Source organism: Numida meleagris, chromosome 3 (genome assembly GCF_002078875.1).
Source record: "Numida meleagris isolate 19003 breed g44 Domestic line chromosome 3, NumMel1.0, whole genome shotgun sequence".
In the NCBI taxonomy this organism is placed as follows: Eukaryota; Metazoa; Chordata; class Aves; order Galliformes; family Numididae; genus Numida; species Numida meleagris.
The window spans coordinates 87,492,711-87,518,583 of NC_034411.1; the positions used below are offsets into that span (position 1 = coordinate 87,492,711).

The 25,873-nt window shown below is 36.7% G+C and overlaps 1 protein-coding gene across 16 annotated transcripts in view; it reads left to right on the plus strand.

Moving 5' to 3' along the window:
• DST (dystonin) overlaps positions 1-25,873 on the plus strand; it is a 299,648-nt gene that overhangs the window by 194,688 nt on the left and 79,087 nt on the right. For all 16 annotated transcript variants that reach the window (XM_021391636.1, XM_021391639.1, XM_021391637.1 and 13 more), the window contains 16 exons: positions 4,323-4,475; positions 5,714-5,947; positions 6,209-6,490; positions 8,242-8,787; positions 10,078-10,254; positions 12,931-13,054; positions 14,408-14,616; positions 14,880-15,197; positions 15,353-15,519; positions 16,294-16,450; positions 17,568-17,694; positions 18,987-19,049; positions 20,018-20,253; positions 21,899-22,028; positions 23,408-23,607; positions 25,168-25,663. In XM_021391636.1, coding sequence (XP_021247311.1) covers positions 4,323-4,475; positions 5,714-5,947; positions 6,209-6,490; positions 8,242-8,787; positions 10,078-10,254; positions 12,931-13,054; positions 14,408-14,616; positions 14,880-15,197; positions 15,353-15,519; positions 16,294-16,450; positions 17,568-17,694; positions 18,987-19,049; positions 20,018-20,253; positions 21,899-22,028; positions 23,408-23,607; positions 25,168-25,663 — 3,619 coding nt within the window. The remainder of the gene's footprint in view (positions 1-4,322; positions 4,476-5,713; positions 5,948-6,208; positions 6,491-8,241; positions 8,788-10,077; positions 10,255-12,930; positions 13,055-14,407; positions 14,617-14,879; positions 15,198-15,352; positions 15,520-16,293; positions 16,451-17,567; positions 17,695-18,986; positions 19,050-20,017; positions 20,254-21,898; positions 22,029-23,407; positions 23,608-25,167; positions 25,664-25,873) is intronic.

Sequence of the window (25,873 nt, forward strand, 5' to 3'; positions counted from 1 at the left end):
AGATGACACAGCTGGTGCTTGGAAAAGTGACCAGGTGCATGACAAGACAGACAACCTTTCCAGAGGCTTTACTGAGCCTGCTCACACAACAAAAGCAGTCCTGGATGACAACTTCACTAGCATGGTAAGTAACAACAGTTGGTATATGTTGTGTGCCCTGTGTCAAAGGAATTGCATGAATCCTTCCAACTGTTGGACACAATAATTAAACTGGAAAAATAATTTCCAAAAATAAATAATTTAAAACAAATTGTAATTGAAAAAAGAAAATTTATTGCCCATTTTCGTGTCTGTTGGTTTCAAAAACCTTTTTGTTAAAACCCATTTTCAGGTTGATGGAGAACAGAAATGTTTAAAGTTAACAGAGAAAATGCAAGAACATTTGGCAGTGCTTCAAGAGGTGAAAAGACACCTAGAAAACCAGAAGCCTATTAGTAGCAACCTGGAAATACTAAAAGAACAATTAGAACAACTAGAGGTCAGTAAAGTATTCCTTATGCTTGTACCTCAGTGGTGGGAGCTAGGAAAGGACCTGAGATGGGGTGAGGGGAAAATAGAGAATTAAAATATAATTAAAGTAAATCAGATGTAATGTCTTTATTGCTTATTAGCTTAATGCATTTTGAATATATATTCTCTTTGTAGTCGTTTGAATCAGGATTGGCTACCTTTGCAATTATCCTAAAAAAGGACATGAAGTTGACAGAAGAGTTCTTAAAGTTTCATCACAAAGATATTCCTGAAGAGAAACTTCAAGAGCTAAAGATAAGCCATGACTATTTGCAGGAAGCATTTCTGGTGGTCTGTGATACATCTTCAAAACGAGCAAAACAAATAGTCTGTTCTGTTGACTTGGAAATGGTATGTTTTATCAGTGTAAATTTGTATGTTTTGTCTTGCTTTTCTTAAGGTAATTCAGCTAAAAAGTTTAAAGCTTTTTTTTTTTTTTTAATCTGAATATAAAGTACATGCGTGATTTCATTTAGTGTGATAGAAAATGTGGCAAGACTCCAGGGGCATTAATAAATGAATATACATCTTCCCTTTCCTAGTCTAAGCTTGCAGAATTGAACCAGCAACTTTTAAGCAAACTCCAGACATTTTCAGACTGGATCACTGAACACAATAAAATCATGAATAACTTCGAAGTGAATACTGATGACATAGAAGATATGAAGCAAAGTTTAAAGCTACTCAAAGTAAGTATTCCTTATGGCAGATGTTGGTGTTTCTGATAACTGTTACTGTGTATTATGAACTACTAGCTAGTATTTGTATAGGTGCTCATTAACTTGGAAGGCAATTACTTAATGATCCATTAATTACGTATTGTTGGTTTGCCTTTTCTCCTTACAATTTTTGGAGAGTTTGACTTACTGAGAAAACTATCAATTCTGTGCTTGCATTTGTTGTAATAAATCTTACCCTTCTTGGAAATCTAGTTGATGTTACAGATATTCCAATTATTAACATTAAATCTTTTAAAACATCTTCATGCATAAGATCCATGTTCTGTACTGAAGTTTCATTAATTGTAATTAACTTTAATTAACTTGTGAGAAGATGGAGAAAGATTAAAAAAAACACCAACCTCTTAATTACCCACTTGAGTGAATTGAGCTATGAAAAACAAACTGAAAGAATTTTTAGCAATGTTCGTACACCTCTGTGTGTGTAAATGTTAAAAATAACTTAATTTTACTGCAATTTAATAGTGTTCCAGCTTGTGTTGTATTGTCACAGGGGCTGCAAGGAGTGAAAACTGAAATTGATATACTGCTAGAAATAGAGCTTTTCATTGTGGAGTTAAGAATGCGAATACGTTCAAGTGAATATTTTAACATTTCTAGGTTTTTAGATCTAGAACCTAGAAAACTTAAACCAAACCTGCCATTTCAGTCAGTGCATACTCACCATAAATTCTTCATTGTTGAAGGACAGCCAGTTCTCAGACATCCATGAAAAGGAAAAAAAAAAAAAAAAAGAGGTTTTCAAAGTCATCTTATTTATTACTTGCATGTGGATTGTGCCAGAGGTAAACACAAATTCACATCCCTTGATAGAATGTACTGGAATGATTCTGACACAGATTTGATTTACTGTGGCTAAAGAGTCTCTCAAAAGCATTTTGGAACAGGAGCTAAGTGGAGAAAGTAGTGATAGTGTGTTTTATTTGTGCTGAATATGTCCTCCTTGCTATTCATTTCCTTGTCTTTACTTACAGAACACTGCTGCAGAGGTTGGTCATACAAAAATGCAACTGGAGTCCACTGCGTTTGATGTTCAGTTCTTCATTTCTGAACACGCCCAGGATCTTTCTCCTAATCAGAGCAAACAACTTCTGAGGCTCTTAAATACCATTCAGAAATCTTTTCAGGAAGTACAGGAAACTGTAACATCTCAAGTGGAGAGTTTAGAGACTCAGTTACAGGCAGCACAAGAGCTGGGTGATCAGAAGGTTTGCCTCTCTGTGTAAATGTGTGCTGAGTGTTTTTGTCTGTGGATGAGGAGTTTTAATACCAGCATGCAGTATTAAGTGTATTCCTACCTTCTCAGTTTCACTTCAGATACATTCATAGTTCTACAAAGATTGCATTGATCTGGTGGGGCCCCACCTTGAGCGCTGGATGCAGGTTTGGGTGCCACAATGTAAGAAGGACGTAAAGCTGCTAGAGAGCATCCTGAGGAAGGTTACAAAGATAGTGAATGGTCTGGAGGGCAAGACATGTGAGGAGTGGCTGAGGCCCCTTGGTGTGTACAACCCAGAGCAGAAGAGCTGAGGGGAGGCCTCATGGTGACTGCAGCTCCTCGAAGGGGCGGAGGGGCAGCGCTGAGCTCTGCTCTCAGTGACAGTGACAGGGCCCGAGGGAACAGCATGGAGCTGTGTCAGGGGAGGGGCAGGTGAGGGTTAGGGAAAGATTCTTCACCAGAGGGCGATGGGCATGGAACAGGCTGCCCAGGGCATTGGGCACAGCCCAAAGCTGCCAAAGTTCAAGGAGAGTTTGGACAGTGCTCTCAGACACTGGGCTTGAATGTTTGGGTGTTTCTGTGTAGAGCCAGGAGCAGAACTTGGTGATCCTTGAGTCCCTTCCAAATCAGGATAGTCTATGGTTCTATAAAGTATGATTAATTGTCATTTTTCTCTTTCATTAGTACAATCACAGTTCACAGAAACAATATATTAGGTTATGGAGAGGTACAGTTTCAGGCATTAGCATCTGTTCTTTTACATATTGTCTAAATAGAGCAGTGAAGTCATGTCCTCTTCTGGCAGCAGCTATATTAATCAACAAGTTTAATATCCCACCACTGCTTATCACTTCTATCCTGCTGAAGGTTTTATTTTCCTCTGACTTGCCATGTCATCTGCTTGTATGATTGTTTTCCAGGTATTTATAGTCACGTACCAGATTTGTTTCAATCTTTTCTGCCATAGCTTGTTTCGACTGAGACAGGTTAGCAAGATAGAAATAAGAGTAAATCAGGTTTCTGATTTTAGGAATGGACACTGGAAAAGCCATGAATCAAGTTGGTACAATTGGTACAATTACCTATTGAGCTGGCATAGCTGCAGCTGGCAGACATAGCCTAGCCACCATTGTTTTGGTAGTCAAAGAAGGGTAAGATGCTGCTGTGTGGCTGCATCTCCTCCTCTGTTATAGAAGCACTGTGAAGACTCAGAGTTGCCACCTGATCCCCCCGCTTGTGCATAATAAAAGGTGTTTCAGCATTCTGAGAGCTTTGAGTTATTTTACCATCTGAAGAACATTTGTTTCCATTGTATGTTGTCAAAGAAATATAAAATTGAGTAGAGGAGAGATCTGGATATTTTTCTAGGGTGTGGTAACAGTAATGTTCTTGCATGTTTTGTTCTTTTCTACTGCTTAAGAAGTCAGTATTTTCTATTCAGGTAACATATGCGTATCAAAAAGAGCTAACTCACAATCTCAACTAACCTCTGTTTTGATATCCTTTTTGCAGAATTAATAGTGTTTACCACAGGTTTCAAGCGGTTAAAGAGGCTGGATTTTCACTCCTGTCGTTTGGAGATTTCATCTTTCACATATGTGCATGGCCAGACTTCTCTTGGGCAATTCCATCAAACATGGTCTCTTTTACTTACAACATATTTGAGGTTTATCCATAACTTCTATACGTTCATCTTGCTATTTGTACCACTGCTATCATGTTTACAGCATACTTTTAAAAAGATTGCTTTGCAATAATGATGTTCAAATGTTAATTGCTATTTGAGTGTCTACTCATTCATGTAGCAGGTAAGTTTTTGTTTCATTGTTCAATTGTATTTGCCTCTAATATAGGACGTGGCTGAACGGCAGCAAGAATGCAAAGAGAAACTGCAGGAAATATGTGATATGCTTACACAGACTGAAAATCGACTCATTGGACAGCAAGAGTCTCTTGTTATTGGAGACAGCAAGACTGAGCTAGAACAATACCAGACCAAACAGGAGGTGTGTGCAATTCTAGTTATGTAAATTAAAGAAGGCTGAGTGCAGAGTGGCTATCATGTGAGAGGAGAATAAAATAGATTGGTTTAACCAGTCAAAAGTAAAGTCTTAATGGTGTGCCTTTAAACTACTGCCCATGAATATGCTCCAATATGTACCAGTGGGAGGTAAGAAACTTGGAAACCAGAAGACACTAGAATAGAGTGTGTGTGCTAGGTATTTCAAGAAGCACTCGTGGCAGGTATGAAATCTGTTATATGAATCTTTAGCTTAAGATTTTTTCTGTCAAATGTTAAAAAATTACAGTTTATCATGCTAAAATAATGTAACCAGTTTATTAACTAGTATCGTGGAGTGTTTACACCCACCACAGTATTTTGAAGAATTTTCTTGCACGTCTTTGGATACAGTTCTGTTTTTTCTAGCAGTGCTTTCAATCTCCTAGGTGTCTTTATGTAACAGAGTCCTTTCAGTTTGTTTGCTTTCCTGTGAAGACGTAGGCTTTTAGCAATATCATTACCTATAAGCTTTTCCTCTGACCTGACTGACACTTACTCTGATTTTGATAGTTGTAAGACAGGACTTGACGCTTTTCTTCATCCTCCTTCTCCTAGTAGTGGTTTTCAGTAATTATAGGATAGAACTCCAAATCAAGATTAGTAAAGATTGAAATTTCCTGATTCATCTTACCTTGTTTTACTTATCTTCAGAGTAGCATGCCTAGTTTGTGTAAGTTCTCTTTATAGTCTGTGGAAAAACATAGACACCCTGGGGAACCTGTTAACATTGCTTAACTGTCTGAAGGAATTACAGCCTAAATGGGTGTATTCTTGGGAGAGAAGAAATAATACAGCATACATTTAATGTTTTTTCTTAAATAAATATCAATATTGTGATTACCTTGCAGACATATTCAGATGTCTGAATAGGAGTGTGAGCAGAGTACCAAACTGCAGGGTTTTTTTTCTTTCTTTCTTTCTTTCTTTCTTTCTTTCTTTCTTTCTTTCTTTTTTTAAATTTCTTAGCTGTGCTTGAAAGGGAGACAGAATGAGCTGCAGCAACACTGTCAGATGTTGGATTGATTATTTTCTAATTTTCCTATTGGCTGTTCAGTAATACAGCATTTATTCTGTCTGAGGTTAAAAAGGAGCAGTGAAATGCTTGCCCTCAGAACAGAGGAAGTTGTGATAAGGTTAATCAGAAAGATGTGGGCTCATCTTTGGATTCTTTTTTCTCAAAAGGAGATACAAAAAGACATGAGAACAAGTGCACAGACGTTGGCAGAGATTGTGAAAAATACTGAAAACTTCTTAAAAGAAAATGGAGGAAAATTGTCACAAGAAGACAAGACTGTTCTTGAACAGAAACTGAATGAAGCAAAGACAAAGTGTTTGCTCCTTAGCCAAAAGGCAGAAGAATCCAAAAAAGAACTGGACAAAGCTATGACAACAGCAATTAAGCAGGAAACAGAAAAGGTTATTCATACTTTCATTCAAACTTTTTATGTATTTCAGGGGATTTGTCTTTCAATTCGTTATTGATATACTGAGGAGAAATAAAGTATTTCATTTGGGTGACAAACTGTTTGCTGTTTTGTTTTTTTATGAAATAAACAGGAACATGCATGCCAATCAGCACATTTTTATTGTTAATGTATTTTAAGTAGTCTGTTTGCATGTAATATTATGTAGTGACTAAAGAAAATTTCTGACTAAAACTGTATAATTACATTGTAGGTTGCAGCCATAGAACAGCTGGAAGAAAGTAAAAATACAATAGAAAATCTCTTGGATTGGTTATCAAATGTGGATAAAGAAGCTGAGCAAGGCAGGAAATTTAAGCAGGCAATAGAACAGAATGGAACACACTTCGGAGAGGGTGATGTGAAGTCTTTGGAAGGAGAGGAGGATGATGTCAATGGTAATCTGCTGGAAATTCAGCAAGACATTGAAACTCAGGTGGATGGACTAGTAAAAAGCACAGAAGATAATCTGAACCAGCAGTATCAGAAAGTCAAGGTACAGTTACTGGATTTATTCTGCAGTTATTTGCTGAGCGTGTCAGTCTTCGTTCAACAAGAGTGAATTCAATCACATCCTTTCTTTAATAGACCTTGGAATGGGAGTTAGGAAGTTAGTGATACAGTGATAGGATTTTCAATAGTCAGAAGGTATTGCAAATTTGTCAGTTCTTCAGTGTTACCACGATTGTTTACTGCAAGATAAGAAAAAACATATTTGCAAAGGCAATTTTTGCAAATCCTGATGGTGAGTCTATTATTCTTAAATTTATGGAGAGATATTAGTAAAGTGCAGTCAAATTTTTATTACTACTACAGGTAAATAAAATGCTAAAAGCAACAATATAAATTCATATTTTTTATGAAGCTTTTTCAGAAATCTGTGTAACGGCTCAATATAATCCTCTGCTTGTGAATGCTAATTTCCAGTAGCTGCAGATAACAGTTTGCTGAAATTGTAATTTTTACTTCTTACCCTTTTAACACATTGGAAAACACTATTTAAAGGCTTCATGAAAACACATTCACATTCACATTCAAGATGAATTACATAAAACCACAATGCAGCATTTTAAAAACAGATTTTCCAGGTAAGTTAATTGGAGGCACTAAGAATAATAAAGCTCATTTTATGGCCTTTATTGTTTTACAATTGAGCAACCAAGAACTTTCGTGCATGGTTTGATGGATGTGTAGATGAAAATGATACTGCTAATTAACTAGTACCATTTTGAACTTCCTTTCTTATTTCTGTTTTTTTTTTTAATAACTTATTTTGTTTTTCAAAATGATTTTACTTTCACTTTTTTTCTTTCTTTTTTTTTTTTTTACAGTTCTATTCTGTGCCCAGTGCCTACTGGTTATCTATCCAGTATAGATAGGGAAGAGAATCATACCAGTCCCTTTTATGTAACTATTTTACATAGGAATCGGGAACCTTCAAGATAGAAGATTTTTTGGAAGAATCAATTTGAAGTGTGGATTTTATTTACCATACAGTTGTGGTTCCTATGTTATGCTATTTTTGATGAAATTGAAGGGATTTACGTGCACAGAATGTTTCTTGGCCATTAACATCAAAGGGCCCTGTTTTATGACCAAGTATATTTGATAAGAATCATTACTCTTGGAATTGAAAAATAAAGCTTTGGATAAGAATTTTAATTCACTTAGAATATAACAAGGAAATATCTGTGCTCTTTTTAATGTTTGATGCTTTCATTCCTTTTGGTCTATTTATTTGAAATGGTAGCTACAATATATTTTGCGTCAAGTGGAGCACATCTGATTTAAAAAGTTGCCTACCTTTGGATACTTTATTTAATGAATTCTATTTTGAGACAGAGAACTGAGAAAATTTTGATTACATTAAGCACACCATCCTAAGTATTAAACAATAATCAAATAAAATATTGTGTACATATACTAGTATTTCTTAGTTCCAGTGACATTTGAATACTCCATTTAGTTATGGGCTGTGTATTTGGCTAAAATTAACACTGGATGTTTCTTTAAATTTTGAAGCTGCACAGAAATATAGTGACCAGGATTCAAGTTCTCGCTTAGATTACTCAAAAAAATGTTTTAAAATAAATATCAGGAAAATTAGAAAGGTTTTTTATCGCTCTGATGGACTTCTTTTTACTCATCATTTCTAAGCAGAGTTCAGCAGAGATTTTGAGACAGTTCTTGTGTAATGAAATCAGGTGAGAAAGTGCTGGTCATATATTTTTCCGTTTTTTCTTGCAGGCTCAACATGAGAAAATTATTTCACAGCAGCAGGCTGTCATAATAGCAACTCAGTCTGCTCAGGCACTACTTGAGAAGCAAGGACACTACCTTTCTCCTGAAGAAAAAGAGAAGATGCAGAGGAACATGAAAGAGCTGAAGGCTCAGTATGAGACTGCATTAGCTGAATCAGAACGGAAAATGAAGATGACACATTCTCTGAGGGAAGAACTTGAGAAATTTGATACAGACTATAGTGAATTTGAAACCTGGCTGCAGCAGGCAGAACAAGAACTTGACAATTTGGAGGCTGGTGCTTCTGACTTCAGTGGTATTATGGTCAAATTGAAAAGGCAAAAGAGTTTTTCAGAAGATGTTATATCTCACAAGGGTGATTTACGGTATATTACAATTTCTGGACAAAGAGTTTTGGATGCTGCAAGGTCATGTAGCAAAAGAGATGGCGTCAAGGTTGACAAAGATGGTATAGATACTTCGGCAACTTATGCTGAAGTGCAAAATAAACTGGATAGCGCTTCAGATCGTTTTAAATCTCTCTATACTAAGGTAAGTTTTATTTACACAGAATAGGAAAGACTACTGTGATTTTGGCAACTTATATAAAGAGAGGTTAATTAATGAAACAGATTACTGTGGGAAGTTTTAAATTCTCTGTTTCTTAACAAACAATTCCTCTGGGATTGACAAAATTCCTCTGGCAAAACATCCACAAGAGGCTTTTCCAGAAGATCTGCTTTAGTTTTTAGTGCCAGACTATCTAAGCTCTGAATGGTTGAAGTTTTCCACCTTGTTTTAAGTTTCAGTGTGAATATAAAGATATTATTTTGAAATTTTTTAAGAAGTTACTATTATCCATGTAAAAGTCCTATCCCAACAACTTCATTTGTGATCTCACTTTGGTTACCTTGCCAGATTCTACTCTTTGCATATATACATTTAGCACAGGCATTAAGGAGGTGCCTTAAATATTTGACACTAAATATGCAGAACAAAATCAACACAAAGTAGATTTGTCTTAGTAAATCAAGAACTCAAAGCACAGACTTTGAAAGTGAGATCTTCCAAGTTTTGTGAATTCTTTCAAGTTGTAGAGTGCCTTGAACAAATATATTTTAAGTACATTTTATATGTATTTGTGCACACGAGTTTATATGCTTGCATGTTGAATCTGAAGTCAGTTCTCTGTTAACTGCATGTGTAACTGAGTCCGTTATATATTTGCCCACCAGGTGGTGATCAAGTACCAAATGTAAATATTAAAACACAATGTATCTTAGGTTCAAAATATAAATATTTAACTTTATAAATATTATTTAAAATAACTGTTTATAAGTATTATGACTTGATATAGTCAGGTTTTGTATGTGAAAAGACTGAAAGAGTTCCACTGGCCTTTGTATGTGATTGTTCACTGTGTGTATTTTGGGTGTGTGCTAAGATATAGGACTAATAGGAGGAGCCATGTTGTTTTGGATTTACAAGGCAGATGAGTTATTATGAAAATGAAAATCTCTATATTTTAATGAACATACACATACCTTCTGATCAAGAAGTTTTCCTTAATCTTCCTGTTCTAGCACAGTGGGTTAGAGTACAGTTTGCTGACTGTATTGGTGAATTGATCCGAAGTCACTCTGAAGAAGCACAAGCTAGGAAGAACCGTCCAGCCTGCCCAGCAGTCTTACCTTAATTCAGAAATCAGTTAGTCAGTGGAATAATGGCAGGAAAAAATTATGCAGTATTTCAGGACATGAGAATACGATTTTGAGATTGTTATGAAATACAACACGAAGTTTAATGCCTGGATATTTCTGTGTTTGTTTTTTACTCTTTTAGTGTAGCATCCTTGGAAATAACCTTAAAGACCTGGCAGATAAATACCAGCATTATGAAGATGCTTCATCTGGACTTCTGTCAGGTCTTCACGCCTCTGAAGTAGCTGTGAACAAACAACTATCTGAGCCAATTGCAGTGGATCCCAAAAATCTCCAAAGACAACTAGAAGAAACCAAGGTGAATAGCTTTAAAAAGCAGAAGCACTTCTGTCCTAAAAGGAACTCTTTCTTTCAGAAAAAGTGGATTATCTACTACAACCCAAGTGGCTGCAGGCCAAATTCTTTTCTTGCAAGTCTACATGCAACTTTTATATTTCTCAAATTCAGCTGTCTAGAATGTTATCTGAAAAGAACTAGAATGAAAAATAAAATGGGGCACCAAGATACCATTAGCAGTGATGAAAGCTAGATGTGTTTCGTATCGCTTAGCAAAACAGGTGAAATCTGGCAAGTTTTTGAACTAACAAATGATCCAGCAGTTCCAGTTTGCTGTCAGGATAGGGCTTGTGACTGAGTTACTGATGAAGAAGGCCGTTTGTTGTCTGTGACTCTTTCTTTTTTCTATTCACATTTCTGTTTTACATCATTATCCCCAGTAAGGGATCACAACAGATCAGCAGTACACAATCTGTCTGCTTGCCTCCTCCAGTTGTACATGGATATGGATACATGTGACATGTATACACATCACGTCAAGAGTGGGTATAACGTTATTTGCAGTGCACACAAAAACTGTGTTGTTTTTTCTTTTTTGTTTTTTTTTTCTTCCACTGAGAGAGTAACTCACAACTTTATGTAAATTCTGGTATAGGCAAGACAGGATGGTGATGGAGCTCATGAAGTTAAAACACTAGTTAGGCACCGTAGGTTTAGAGGAGGCTTTAGGAACCAAAGTATGTGATGGCCTGTGTAAAGTTACATGCAATCTGTCATTTTCAGACTAACTCATATTTTCATAAACACATTCTATTATCTATACCATAACTAAAATGCAAATTCCTTTTTCATTTCTCAGTAAGCAAGGCTACTGTTCAGACTTTTCATCACTGTTTTACATGTGCTACATGGAGGGTCTGTGCGGTTCTGGTATGTTTGCTATTGACAAACAATAGTCACTGCCTCTTGGACGGTGGATGTTTTCACCATTTTACTTCGAGTTGTCTGAAAAGCAGAACATTGACTACATGGAATCTTTCAAATCTGCCACTGGAATTGCCCAACACTTTGATATATGACACATCACAGGAGACAAATAAATCATAGTGATTATGTAAGACTTAAGAAAATCACTTGTTCTTTCAAAAATGAAAGTGTGAATTTTTGACTTTTAGCACTGAAACAATTGAGGTGCATTTGTGCTTCTAAGCGCTAGAAGGGTAGAAATAATACCAACTACAATTTGAAGCTCCATTTAAACTTTTGTTCCTTATGCCAGAATGAATTATATCCCTTATAATGTCAGTTTTCATGCAAGTAATACAAAAGGAGTGTGTACTGGGTTTCTTTTATGAAATGCTTACATGGATTACTTGCCACACAAAAGAGCACTCAATGAATATAAGCAGGAAAGAAGGGAGAGGGTACAAAGTGTCAAAAGATTCAAAGGAAGAGGAAAAAAAAGCAGACTGAAGAAAGAAAGCCAATTAATGAAAGCCAAACAGAGCATTTTTGCAGAAGTCAGGTGTTGCAAGTTAAGCTGTCCCTTCTAGCCAACACATGCGGCTGATAATCCAGCTAGACACAGGCCTTGGTGGTATGGTAGAGTCTAATCTTTTTATGGGGATTAACTATTCTTCAAAATAATCTTCAGTGCCTCTGGCGTAAGCTTGCTTGCTTTCTATCAGCATACAAGGTTTTCTGGTACGTCTTGTTTTTTTTTTTTGTTTTTTTGTTGTTTTTTTTTTTACAAGTACAGTATATTTCTCTAGAGTAAGGAAAATTCCTCTTCTTTATCTGAATTTTATTCTGTGAGTGGAGCAGCAAGACATATTATGGCATAGCGTTTTGCTATGGACATGAATGCTGAATGCACTGATACGATTTCTTTGTCCTGGCATGGCAGGTGGGATTGAATTGTATGTTTGTAGTGATAGCGTGTATCGGAAAAAAATGAGAGGTCCCTCCGTTTTGGTCTTCTACAACATTCAAGTGACTCAAGACAAGGATATATCACATATACTAGCACAGAGTTCTGAAATAGTTAGAAGCTATTCACGCTAAAGTACTTTTATACACTGAAGAGAGAAAGCCACTTTCAGAAGTTGATTCAGTTTCTCTCTGTTGACTTTGAACCAAGTCTCTAAGTCAGGCAGTCTCTAAACCCGTGTTCTTTGGTTAGAGAGAGAAACCTAGTTAAAACTGAGTGTTTCTGGCTCCAGGAGGCTTTAAAACTGTGAAGATGATGACTTTGTTTTGACATATTGATGTTGATGCTACAATATCAGCCTGATCCTTTGTCAGTACAGCTGATGTTGGGTGTGTAATTACTACTGCTGAGTGCATGTTTTTCCCCGTTCTCTGATGCTGAATTGAAAAATGTGTTTATTTTCTTTTGGATATCATTTGAGTTAGTACTCCCTAGTAATTGTTTTTAAAAAACAATCAAAAGACACATTATGAAGTTAGATACAAAAAGAAATCATTTGAGTATTGTGAAATTGAAGATAAAAATGATAGTGGATAAACTAAAACAAGGTCCAGAAGGCCAAGGTTAATATTTTCATTATGGAGAAGTCATACGCTGAGTTAGTTTATTCCCAGCACTAAGTTTAGACTGTATGGCATATCTCAAGCCTTGCATGTTTAGCTTTTAGCTATATTGAACAGCATAATTAACAATTATGGAATTTTACAGGTTCTTCAGGGACAAGTGTCTAACCACCAAATTGCTGTAGAAAAACTGAAAAAAGCTGCTGAAGTGCTTTTGGACTCAAGGGGGGATTTGGCATCAGACAAAGAGGAGATTCAGAAAACACTGGGTAAAATGCTTATTTTTCTTAATACTTATTTTTATCGCTTATGTCTACGTGCAGGTACTAGAAGAGAGAAAATACAGTTTCCACATCTGTGTCGCTGTTCAAGTCCATGTTTTGTTGAACTACAAGCTTTTGCAATGCAGTAACTTCATTGTGGCTCTGTCTCCTATGCTTGATCATATACTTTTCACTTAAAATACATCATTTTTTTTTCAGAGAGTTTGTGCTTAATTCCCATGTTAAAGGTGGCGGAGTCAAACACTTAGTCCTTTGCTGAGGAACATGAGTGCTCCATTGGGAAGTGATATATTCATGTTCAAGGAAAATGACTCCAACTATATGTTTCCAAACAATTATTTGAAGTTTGCTTAGCCAAACTTCCTTCTGCTTTCAAGTATCTTTATGTGATGGGTTGACCCTGGATGGTTGCATGATGTCCCACACAGTCACTTTGTCACTCTTCCTCTTCAACAGGGTGGGGGAGACTGTGATGGAAAAGTTCATGGGCTGAGATGAAGACAAGGAGATCACTTACCAATTACTGTCACAGGCAAAACAGACTTAACATGGGGAAAATTACATTTATTGCTAACTAGATAATAGGTTCAGATATTGAAAAACAAATTCAAAAAAATTAAAGCACCTTCCTGCCACCTGCCTTTTTCCCTGGCTCAGTTTCCCTCCTTCATTCCTAGTTCTGCCATCCCCTCACCAAGCAGCACAGAGGAATAAGAGATGGAGGCTGTGGTCAGTCAGTAACTGTTCCACTCTGCTGGTCTGTTCTCTTCCCACTCTTTCCATGCTGCAGCCTGGAGCCTTTCCACAGGCCACAGTCCTTCAGGCTAAACCTGCTTCAGAGTGGGCTGTCCATAGGTCTCAGTTCCTTCTGGAAATATCTACCTGATCTTGCATGGAGTCCCCCACAGGGTGCAGTGTGGATGGGTTCCATGATGGTAGACCATTTAGGAAAACCTCTTTAGCTCTAGCATTAATGTAAGAGACATAGCTGTAAAGTAACTATTTTACCTGCTGTTTTATTTCTTGGGAACAATCAGCAGCTTTCATAAGCTGGAGCTACATGGTGTCATGCCTGAACTGTGACACATGGGAACCAGCTTCCAAAAACTTGGGAGCACAGCTGTGAGCTGCTCTTTCATTTCCCTTGTGCAGTGAGCTTCTTGGCTATATTTGATTCTGGTCTTTCCTTGTGCATTGTTACTGAATACAGCTGGTAGTTTCTCTTGCTTCTGATACAGGTAACTTTTGACTCACATTTACCTGGTGAGAACTAATAAAATGAGTTAAAAGTTTTGTTTGGCTAACAGAAACATTTGAAATATATTTTCTCTTTATCAGATGATATTGTAGAGAGATATGACAATTTATCCAAGTCTGTGAATGAAAGGAATGAGAAGCTCCAAATAACATTGACACGATCCCTAAGCGTGCAGGATGGTTTGGATGAAATGCTGGACTGGATGGAAGGTGTTGAAAAGAGCCTTGAAGAGCAAGATCAAGTGCCTTTGAATTCTGCTGCTATTCAAGATATCATTAGTAAAAGCATTGTAAGTAGCGTACTCTGAAAGAAATTTTTGTATTAAGATTTCAAGAAAAAAATCAAAATATTACATTGTCATCCTTAATGGGTTCAAAATACTTAGTAAAGGAGACTGTTGCATTAGCTGAAACTGTACATAAAGATATTTGTAGCTGAAATAGATCTGTGCTGTTGGTCCAGCTAGACTAATTTGTTGCTTCGTATGATGGACCAGTTCCACTCTTAAAATTTATCTATGAGCAATACAGAGTAGTTTTCTACTTGTTTCAGATGCTGGAACAAGACATTGCAGGTCGTCAAAGCAGTATAAACACTATGAATGAGAAAGTGAAGAAGTTCATGGAAACAGCAGATCCATCCACTGCATCCTCACTGCAAGCTAAAATGAGTGAACTTGCAGGACGTTTTTCTGCAGCGAGTAAGAAGCATAAAGAGAAACTTACAAAAATGGAGGAGTTGAAGACTAAAGTGGAGTTATTTGAAGGTCTGTCAGAGAAACTCCAGTCATTCCTAGATGAGAAAAACCAGGCTCTTAGTGAGACTGAGGCACCAAGAAAGGATGTTAGTGAAGTGTCTCAGTACATGCAGGTATTGTACCATTCCATTTGTATACAGTGTGCACATTAGTCTTACTCATTTAAGACATGCTTGTTTCACAGCTTCAATTGCTTGGTTAAAATAACATTTAATTTTGAACAACTGATTGCATAATCTAACATGAAGAATATATTTATATTTTGCAGGAGGCTAGTGTAGAATTAGCGAAACATAAGAAAGACCTGGAAGTTTTGCAGAACCTTCTTGAAGAACTATCTTTACATGCTCTTCCTGGGGATAAAGCATTGGTACTAGAAAAAGTAAATGCTTTGTCAAAAAAATTCAGAGAGGTAGAGGAGACTGTAAAGGAAAAGTAAGTTGAACAATTATCGAAATGTTTCCACCTTTTAGGCTAATAATACAGTTACTATTATGACTGCTATCCTTTTGTGTGCTATCTCAAGAGATTTCAGTTAACTGCAGCGCAGAGAGGATTTTTACTTAGTGATACCTCTAACTTATCAATGCTTGTAAATATCTGATGGGTGAATGTGGCCAGGCTCTTTTCAGAGGTGCCTAGTGACAGAAGAAAGTGTCAACGGGCACAAACTGGAACACATTAAGTTCCATAAAAAACACGAGGAAAATCTTTACTTTGAGGGTGACAGAGCACTGGAACAGGCTGCCCAGAGAGGTTGTGGAGTCTCCTTCTCCGGAGATATTCAGAACCCATCTGGATGCTTTCCTGTGTAACCTACTGTAGGGAACCTGCTTTAGCAGAGGATTGGACGAGATGGTCTCCAGAGGTCTCTTCCAGCCCCTATGATTCTGTAATTCTATCAAAATGTCACAAAGATGAATGTTTTCTCTTCAAGCAGAAAACTCACAGATCTGTGTCTGTACTCCTTGAGTACAGTTTTGAGGCTAGTTTTGAGGCTATCGGTGAATACGGGAATAGCAATATCAGATTGATAATATCTGTTGATTTAAGTATCATAGAATCATAGAACGGCCTGGGTTGAAAAGGACCTCAAAGATCATCCAGTTTCAACCCCCCTGCTGAGTGCAGGGTCGCCAACCACTAGAATTATCAGAAGGAATGCTGACATTCAGCGCTCAATTTCTTTTGTTGTCTTTAATTGTCTAGAGAAGAGGATGTATCATCTTGTCAAAAAGAAATTGATACTTTTGAGCTACTTGTAGAATCTTTAAAGAAATGGATAAAAGAGACGACAGAACGAATACCTGCCTCACAACCCTCTCTGAATACAGAAGAGTTAAAGAAGCCTTTGGAAGATACATTGGTAAGATACTGTGATAACACAAGGAAAATACAGTCAAAGGAAATAGGGCATCTGTTAGTAACATAAAAGAACAGACATAAGTTAAAAGCAGTTAAAGTAACTGGACTTGCAGTCTCCATTTATGTTACCATTTCCTTTGCATGTTTAGGTATACTTGTGGTGGGCTAACCTTAGCTGGTTGCCAAGTCCCCACCCAGCTGCTCTCTCATTCCTTCTCCTCAGCAGGACAGAGGGAGAAAATATGATGGGTCAGAGGTCAGGGTAAGGAAGGGAGATCACTTACCAGTTATCGTCATAGGCAAAAAAACTTGACTTGTGGAAGATTAATTGATTGCCACTTAAAAAGATTGTAGGATGGTGATATACAAAAACAAAATTAAAACACTATCCCTTCATACAACCCCTTTCTTCCTAAGTTCAACTTCACTGTTTCACTTGTTACTTTTCTCTCTTCCCTGCCCCAAGTGGTGCAGTGGGAATGGAGAAAGGAGGTTGTTCGTACGTTTTTGTTACTCCTTCTTCCTTGCACTCTTCCTGTGCACCAGAGTGGGGTCCAGTTCCCATGAGTTACAGCACTTTGTGCCTTGAGCCAGCTCCTGTGGGGGTTCTCCATGGTCTTTCAGGGCCCATGCACCTGTTAATGGCATAGGGTCCTTCAAGTGCTGCAGTGTGAATAACATGGTTTTGTGCAAGCAGGACTGTTTCTCACAGTTTTCTCACTCTGGCCTCACTCACTCACTCTCTTATAGCTGCTGCACAATGTTTTTTCCCCTTTCTTAAATATAACAGAGGCTGATGTTATATATAAATATAACATATATATATATAATATAAATAATGTGTATATATAGTAAAATATATAATATAAATAAATATACCAGAGGCCCAAAATCTGGGCCATTTTGTAGCTGGCTGTAACTGGCTGTGTCCAACATGGGGCAATGCCTGGCCTGTTCTCCCAGTAGCTACCCCTAAAGCCCTCATGTTACCAAAGTCTTGCCAGATAAACCCAATACAGTACTACAGGAGATCTCCAAGTAACATTTCTTTTCTCAACACTAAACACTTTGTCTGAGTTCAGTTTTGTAATGAACAACTATCTACTTTTCTTAAACAGAATTTAAAAGATGAATGGACATTAAAAGCAACTGAGCTGCAGAAAATGAACAGCAGAGGAACATTGTTATGTAATCTGATTAGTGCTGTGACTTCTCCTGCAAAACTGAGAACCATTGCAAAATCAGGTATGTATTCATATAATCAGGTAAGCCTAATATTTAGGTTGTTTTTTAAGTCCTTAAGAAAAAAAAAATGAAATACTGCACCCTTTGGCTAAGTTTCTGAATATTATGGCTTAGAAGAAATCAGTTACCCATGTCTGTTCTGACCAGTGTTTACTGTGATTCTCATTTCAGCTGTGTCTAACTGCTGTAATAATTCAGTACACATTCTGATTGCTTTACATTGCCAAAATAGCGTAAAAGCACTTTGGTGTAAATGATTGACAAGTCTTGATCCTAGGAAACTTTTGATTACGAGAAACTGACTTAATCTGATTGGTGTTCACATAGCTGCCAAACCTGCGAGTAGGACAAATATGAACCCTACTTTTGCAAACACTAACATACATGTACATCTTTGCTCACAGGAATACCTTTTTCATGGCAAACATAATTGTTTGCAGAATCATGGAGTTCTTGTTAGAAGGGTGATGAGGACATTACTCATCTAGAAAGTGTGCCTAGACTAACTGCTATCCCAATATGACAGCATAATTAATGTTAATTTATAATTTAGTTGAAACACCAGCATGAAAAGGAATCAACTCCATATTCCAGAATGAGTTTCCTTGACCAAAATGCGCTACCAGTCTGGATTTTTGACCAACTCCTATTTACCTGTAAACAGATTTTAAAGATAGCAAATCTACTGCCATTAATTTCTGTACTGTACATTAATCTGTTTTACAGAATCTAGAAAGTCTGCTAGATTCAAGGCATAAGTTAAGCTGTGTGGTATCTAAGGCATTTTAATGGCCATAAACATGTTTTCAGTCACTTCTTTAAAGACTCTGCAGGGCATGAACATGGTTGGGTAAAAATCTGTGAGTAGTGGGGAACAGATTCCTTTCTGGGAGAAGAAAGTGACATTAGCCATATGGGTATAAGTAGGCCTCACAGCTAAGGTAAAGACCTTTGTCCATGATGTTCATAGTACTGTAAGCTGTAAGACTGATTATACATCATATGTATGCATACTTACATGTGCATGCATGTACACACCTGTACACTATGCATATGCTGTGCACATGTGATACCATTTATGGGGGGCTGGAGCAGGTTAAAACAAAAAACAACCTTAAGATATATAAAGCTATCTGAATAAAATATTTATTACAAGATTAGCATGCAGATGTTTTTTCAGTGGTTACAAGAAGGGCTATGTGTCATGTTGTTTTGAAGAGGAAATGTAACACTGAAGTTTTGGTGGGAAAAGGGTCAGATAAGGAAATGACTTAGTCCCTCTTGATCGGTAGGTGGCACAGTGTTAAATGGTGAAGGAGGAGCTCCAGGAACTCAGGATTTTCTGAAAAACAAAGGTGAGTAATCACTAAGTGAAAATTTCAGGATGTGATAAAGAAGTGTGTTTGTGAACTACTGTTAAATACATAAATATTTTGAAAATGATGCGTACAGATCTGCTTGCAACAGGCTTTACTAGACGAATTTAATATCACCTTTGCATAAGAAAATTATATTGACTAGTAAGATGACACTAAAATTAATTTTAAAAAGACATCCCTTCAGTATTTCCTTTGAAAACAGATCAAATCTTTGTTTCCTGAATCAGTATGAACTTATATAAGTATGTAATGATAACTATTTAATATAATGTATAGTTTTTGAGAAATTATTACTCTGTATGTGAGTTGAAAATGTTTAACACCAGTTAACATACATGACATGAACACGCACGTACATATACAAAGACACTCATGTTACACACATTTCTATCACTGTATGCGGCCAGCTCCTGTTCAGAAACAAAGGAACTTATGTATCATGTTCCATGTCCACAGTGTTGGTTCTTCTAAGCTACAGTCTGCTTAGTACACAGACTGCCTCCTAAGCTGCCTCAGCGATAACACACCTTTGTAACAGTGCATGACTATGAACAGGATATGATTGTAGTGATGTTAGGCTGTCATACTGGTAACTGAGGCGTAGACCAGTATGTTTAACTTCCTGTTGTGGAATTGAAAATAGTTGCTTGAAATACCAAAATAACAACGGGTAGGAAGAGTGTAAGATACTTTCTACCCATGTGTATTAAAGTAATGATTCCTGTGAAAAGAAAAGCTCTTGCAAACAGAAATGTATGTTAGGTCATTCAGATGTTAGAACATTTAGAGTGAACTAGAACTAACTCCTAACATGTTCAGAAGCTTTTGCCTTGAGGGACTATTAGCCACTGTAAAGCAGAGTACTGTTTAGAAATTCTTGAAGTCTAAGTATTGTTTGAAGTATATGTGATCTCTAATGCAGTCGTTCGTCTCTCCTTTTACAGAACTGACAAGTGTTCAACAAGCCATGTCTGATGTAAATCATAGTTACGAAGATTTGGGGGTTTCACTGAATAAAAAGATTTCAGAATTAGAAAGTATGCTCTCAAAAATGCAAAACATTCAAGAAGAATCAACCTCAATGATGCAGTGGTTACAAAAAATGGACAAAACTGCATCAGATTGGGAAGCCGCTCCAACTGACAGTGAAGCTGTTAAAGCTCAAGTTGAGAAACATAAGGTACTTATGTGTCTTTAAAAAAATACTCTTCATTGCAATTATTGGGGCAATTCTATTTGAACAATTCATATCTCAGCGTAACTTAATGTTGCAGAGTATTTAAATGATCCCAGTAAACATGACAGGCTTTGAGAAAATTTGGCAGACTTAGTCAGTGGCGTAAAAGAAATGCTGGGTGAAAGAATTTTGTATGTCAAAAGAATAATAATTCTGATGTCCAATTTAAACAGGTAAGAGTATATTGATTATGCAGTGTACTTTTTTATATCCGTAGTGATTTAGATATGTTTACTGGATTGTGTGTAAGATTCTATGTCTATCTATCCAAAAGCTGTTTCTGCAGCTGCTGGTTCCCTGACACTCCACAGAACTCCTGGATTCTGCAGCTGCAGAGGCTTAGGTCTGTTCCAAGGCAACATTTCTCTTCAGCAAACACACCATGCATGTTAAGTCATATAGCTCCACAAAAATCTCCTCCTCCCCTTTTAACTGATAGGAGAAAACCGCTGAATCGACAGTAAGCTTCTGTCCAGTTTAAGCATTAGAAATGTATTCTTGTTAGCAGTAAAGGACAGTATTTCTACATGTGGACGTTCATCTATGAAGTGAAATGTAATAGGTAGCTATTGAAGGGAAAATTCTTCCCTTGCCTGTAATTGTGGATAAATAAGGACAGAATTTGATAAAGCTATGGTATATATTTTTACACTTGGCTGTTCACCCTCAAAAATGAACCTGAATAGCTACTGTTTTTCCTTAAGTTTGATGTTCCTCAGACTTGGCAGCACTTCAGGCCTAAAACTCATACTGTGTGTAGAAAAACCCTTGTTCCTTCATTTGTAATAAAGATTATTCAAAGCTAACAAGACCATCTTACTCCCACTGTGGTAATAGAAGAGCATTCATAGTCAGTTGGAAAACTGAGCGATTGTTCCAGCAAGGGACATGCTTTTGATGCAATCAGACTTTTTACTTAGAGTCCTAAATCAAGCACAGATTTGTTCAGTGTTTATTTGAAAGGGATATTTTTGGGATAACTAAAATGCAACTCCACAGTGCAAAGTCTGTCAGTTAGGAATGTTCATATAAGCGAACTTTGCCAGGCATTCACTTCCATCTGTAAGAACTGCATGAAGTGTTCTCAAGGAACTGCTGGGACATCTCAGTCCACTGCTAGGTTTGCCCTTAAACTATGGTGCTCTCTTAATGACTGTTCTAGCAGTCGATCTGTGACTACAGAACTTTCAATGAGCTGCTCTGTATTGGTGCCTAGTTGGGATATTTCTGCTTTGAACTTTTACCATGCGTTAGTCAGTTGGCATTCTGTACAAGAAAAGATTTTAACTATATATATGATGAGACCTAGTGGATCTTGTCTGTTTGAATTCTTCTAATTCTGTCGCTCATTCAAATTAAACTAATAGTTACTATTAACATAATTTATATAGATCAGGTTATTTATCCCAAAGAATGTGACCAGCCAATATATGCCATTAGAAAGGATTTTGACACTCATAGCAGAATAGCAGTATGTAAGTACAACATATTTATGGTTTATTTTCATGTTTGGCATCTCAGTATCGTGGACTTCAAAAATAACTTACTGTTCATCTTTAATCTCCTTTTTTACTTCTTGATTTTGCAGCTATTTGAAACTGAATTAAAGCAAAGTGAGAACAAAGTGCAGGAACTAAAGGACAAAGTGACAGAGCTGTTGGAGAAGAACCCCAACTCTCCTGAAGCACCCAAGTGGAGACAAGTATTGGATAAAATAGGTACTTGAGTGAATTTATAATATAACACAGACTGATTTGGAAGTCATTTTATTATTAGTCTTTTTATGTCATAGCAATAATTAGTATTTTTATTATCTTACTCCCTCCTATCCCTCCTGTGGAAATAACTCCCATTACAAGAGAGTAGATTTGGAGTAACTTCACTAAAATTGGTCATCTTTGAATTTATATGGGTGAAATTAAGCAAGGTATACCTCAACTCCCCATTTTAGAGGGATTTATTTTTTTCAGACAATGTATGGCTAAGACTTGAGTGTTCAGTTACTACTCAGTTACAAAGTGTGGTACAAATGAAAGAAGCTACTGCAATTTTCATATAAAGAGCACTTTGAATTGCTGATAATGTTCTTCTGCATGTGTTTGTTCCCATGCACTAGTGGCTTTTGTTATTTTGTGGTTTTGTTGGCTTTTTGCCATTTTCTAAAGCTGACTTCATAAACTTTGCCATTTAAAGAAAAAAGGAAATGACCATGTCTGTACAATAGATTTTGAGATAATGCAGCATGTAATTGTCATGAGCTTTTGAAAGGGAATTAATACAGAATGAACAGAGATCACAGACTGTGAGATGGCACAAGAAAATGAAAAAAACACACACGTAGTTCAAAGAGAGTGTTAGCAAAACATAGAAGCTGAGTCAGCAGGAACTGACTGTATCATAAAGTGAAGTGGGAAGTTCTAGGATGTGAGACTCAACGGCTGCTCTAGAAGCCACTTGCTACAAGTGGAAGAGCTCACAGTTTGCCCTAGGTAAACCTAAGTTCACACTGTGCTCTTGAAATATGTACATAAAGAAGTATCCTCATTGCCTGTTGTAGATACCTGGCTTAGAAGTCTAAATTAAGCAGCTATTCTCCACAGGCTCCCAGTACAGTTGTTTGAAAGAGGTGTGCTCCTTCAGAAGGCTGTTCAGAACAGAAGCCTAAATTAAGGCTTATGCTCAGCCTTGGAAAGATATATTTTTCTTTATATGACTAAAAAGGAAGGATAATCGACCTAGATCAGGCACCTAAGTTATAAGTGAGAATACAACACTTTGGTTTTTATGTCATTTGGAATCAAAGGCTAAATTTGGTGGCATTTCATCTAGTAATATTGTCATCTAATTTTACTGTGTGTTCTATATTTATTGTTCTAAAAATGCTGCATGTGGCAGTGCTAAACTGCAGACCTTTATCCGAGTGTATATGGTTCTGACTGCTAGAAGATGAATTTGCCACGTCACTGCAATAAGGCATCTGGAGTTAATCAGCAAGAAGCCTTATTAGAGAGCTCTGTTTATGTTTTGTATATAGTCTGCTGTCTGACAGCCCATCTGCTAACACATGCATGCAATATGTTAACATTATCATTGTTAGACTCCAAGTGGAAAGAGCTCAATCAAGTTACATCTGAGAGACAACAAAAACTGGAAGAGTCTTCAAATTACCTGACCCAGTTCCAGACAGCAGAAGCTCAGTTAAAGCACTGGCTTGTAGAAAAGGAGCTAATGGTCAGTGTGCTGGGACCACTATCAATTGATCCCAATATGCTGAATACACAAAAGCAACAGGTTCAGGTGAGTAAGGATAGCCAACACTCATTAATGATTTAAGTTTCTTCTATGTTTTTGTTTGTTTGTTTGTGGGGTGTGGGTTCTTGTGGTGTTTGTTTTTGGTTGTTTTTTTTTGTAGTTTCTTGGGTTTCAGCTGTGGTTAGTTTTTGTTGTTGTTGTTGTTGTTGTTGTTGTTTTTTTTGCTATTAACAAAGTAGTATTTTGCATTCAGAGTACAGCCCAGGTAACGGGAGCTATTACATGCGTTTATCAGTAAATATCAGCTTGAGTCATACTTGACTACAGTAATTACGAGAAAAAAATTGCCAGGAGATTGAAGAAAGACCAGAACAGCTAAAGGAAAAAATGATGGGGACTTACCCTTGAGGAGTTACTGATCCTCAGATGTATTTTCTTTTTTAACTATCCTGTTATTTCTCTGTAGTCTAATGAAAGCATTCCTTGGAAGTTTTATTAATTTGAGTGTGTTTGTAATATTTTGTGGTCAGTCCTCAAATACAGTCTAAGCTGTAGAGCTAGCTTTTTGAGATTTTGTTCACTTGACTGCACCAGTTGCTAATAAAAATAAGAAACAAGTGAAGTCTAGTGTTGTGAGTAGATATGGAACCATGAGTGTGAAAAACAGAAGAAAAAAATATAAAGTGGAGTAGTTCATTTACAGAAACGTGGCAAACCACAGAAAAAAGAAACAAAAGTTGAATTAGTTGCAGAAACTATAAATTTTAATTTCAAACGTTTATATTGCTGCCAGTTAATTTTGAATGTGGTGAGAAATAACATTCTTATTTTTAAAAAGAAATATTAAAGTTGGCATATCCATATTGATTAAAACAAACTGTTTAAAACATGAAATATTTTCTAATACTGTGTGAAAATGACTTAAAAGTGTTTTGTAAATGCTTCAGAAATCTAGAAAGCTGGCATAAGATTATCATGTATTACTTTAGAGTCCTCAGAAGTTAAACCTCATTGACTTAAAAAGAAAGGGTTTGGAACACCCTGTAGACTAAGACTGTGATATTTGTCCCTTCTTCTGTGCACACTTTTGACTTGTCAAAAAATAAAATACTAGGAACCAGTGATATAAACTTTAAAGGTCTTACAGTACACAGTCATTTTGTGAATTATCCAAATATTCTCTGTAGTCTAAGGATCCATTGCGATATTATGTCACAGTGCACCTTCTTTGAAGTTTGGTCTTAAGGCAAATATCAAAACTGTCTAGGAAAGAAGACACTGCTTGAATCTAAACAGTGATTATTTTACTTGGTACAGTTACTTATGGTAATGTTAACAAAAATCATTGTTTACTTGTATCTGCTGATTCAGTTTCCATTAGATGATGTGCAAATTAACCTAGAGTTTTTAGTTCTTTGATGTAAACACTTGGAAACAACATTCAATTTATGTGTTGTAGATGCAGTTGTTTCACTGGCTTTTTAAACTCAGAGATTAATTCAGTAAGGGAGCTTAGCTACAACAAATTCTACAAAGTTTTTCTCAGAAACATTTTGCTTCTTTCTTCATGAAGTAAATTCTTCTTAAAATTTTCTTTATTCCCAGATTCTGCTCAAAGAGTTTGACACCAGAAAGCCACAATATGAGCAGCTAACTATGGCTGGTGAAGGGATTCTGAAGAGACCTGGTGAACATCCCCCCTCTCATGACATTGTAAAAGAGCAGCTGGCAGCCGTGGCACAAAAATGGGACAACTTAACTGGCCAGCTGAGTAACAGATGTGACCGAATTGACCAAGCCATAGTGAAAAGCACGGAATATCAAAGCCTACTCAGAAGTCTGTCTAATAAGCTAGGTGCCTTGGATAGCAAACTGAGCAGCAGCCTGGCTGTGAGTACACAACCTGATGCTGTGAAACAACAACTAGAAATTGCTAAAGAAATGAAGAAGGAAATAGAACAGGAAATGAAGAATATAAATGCAGCTCAAGTTCTTTGTGAAGAGCTCTCAACGCTGGTTGGAGAAGAGTATTTGAAAGCAGAACTTACAAGGCAGCTAGATGGCATCCTCAAATCATTTAAGGATATTGAGCAAAAATCAGGTTAGTATTTATTTTAAAAGAAAAATAAGGTATAAAATATGCATCATTTTAACATGTCTTTGAAGTCAGTAGTAAGATAATGAGCCGAGCCTAATACTAGCTGTCTGTCAGTTCAACTTAGGAGAATGTCTCCATGCTTTGAAAAGGCAAAAACAATATGTCACAATACACAGTTGATTTTTGTTGATTTGTCAATTTGTTGGCACGGTA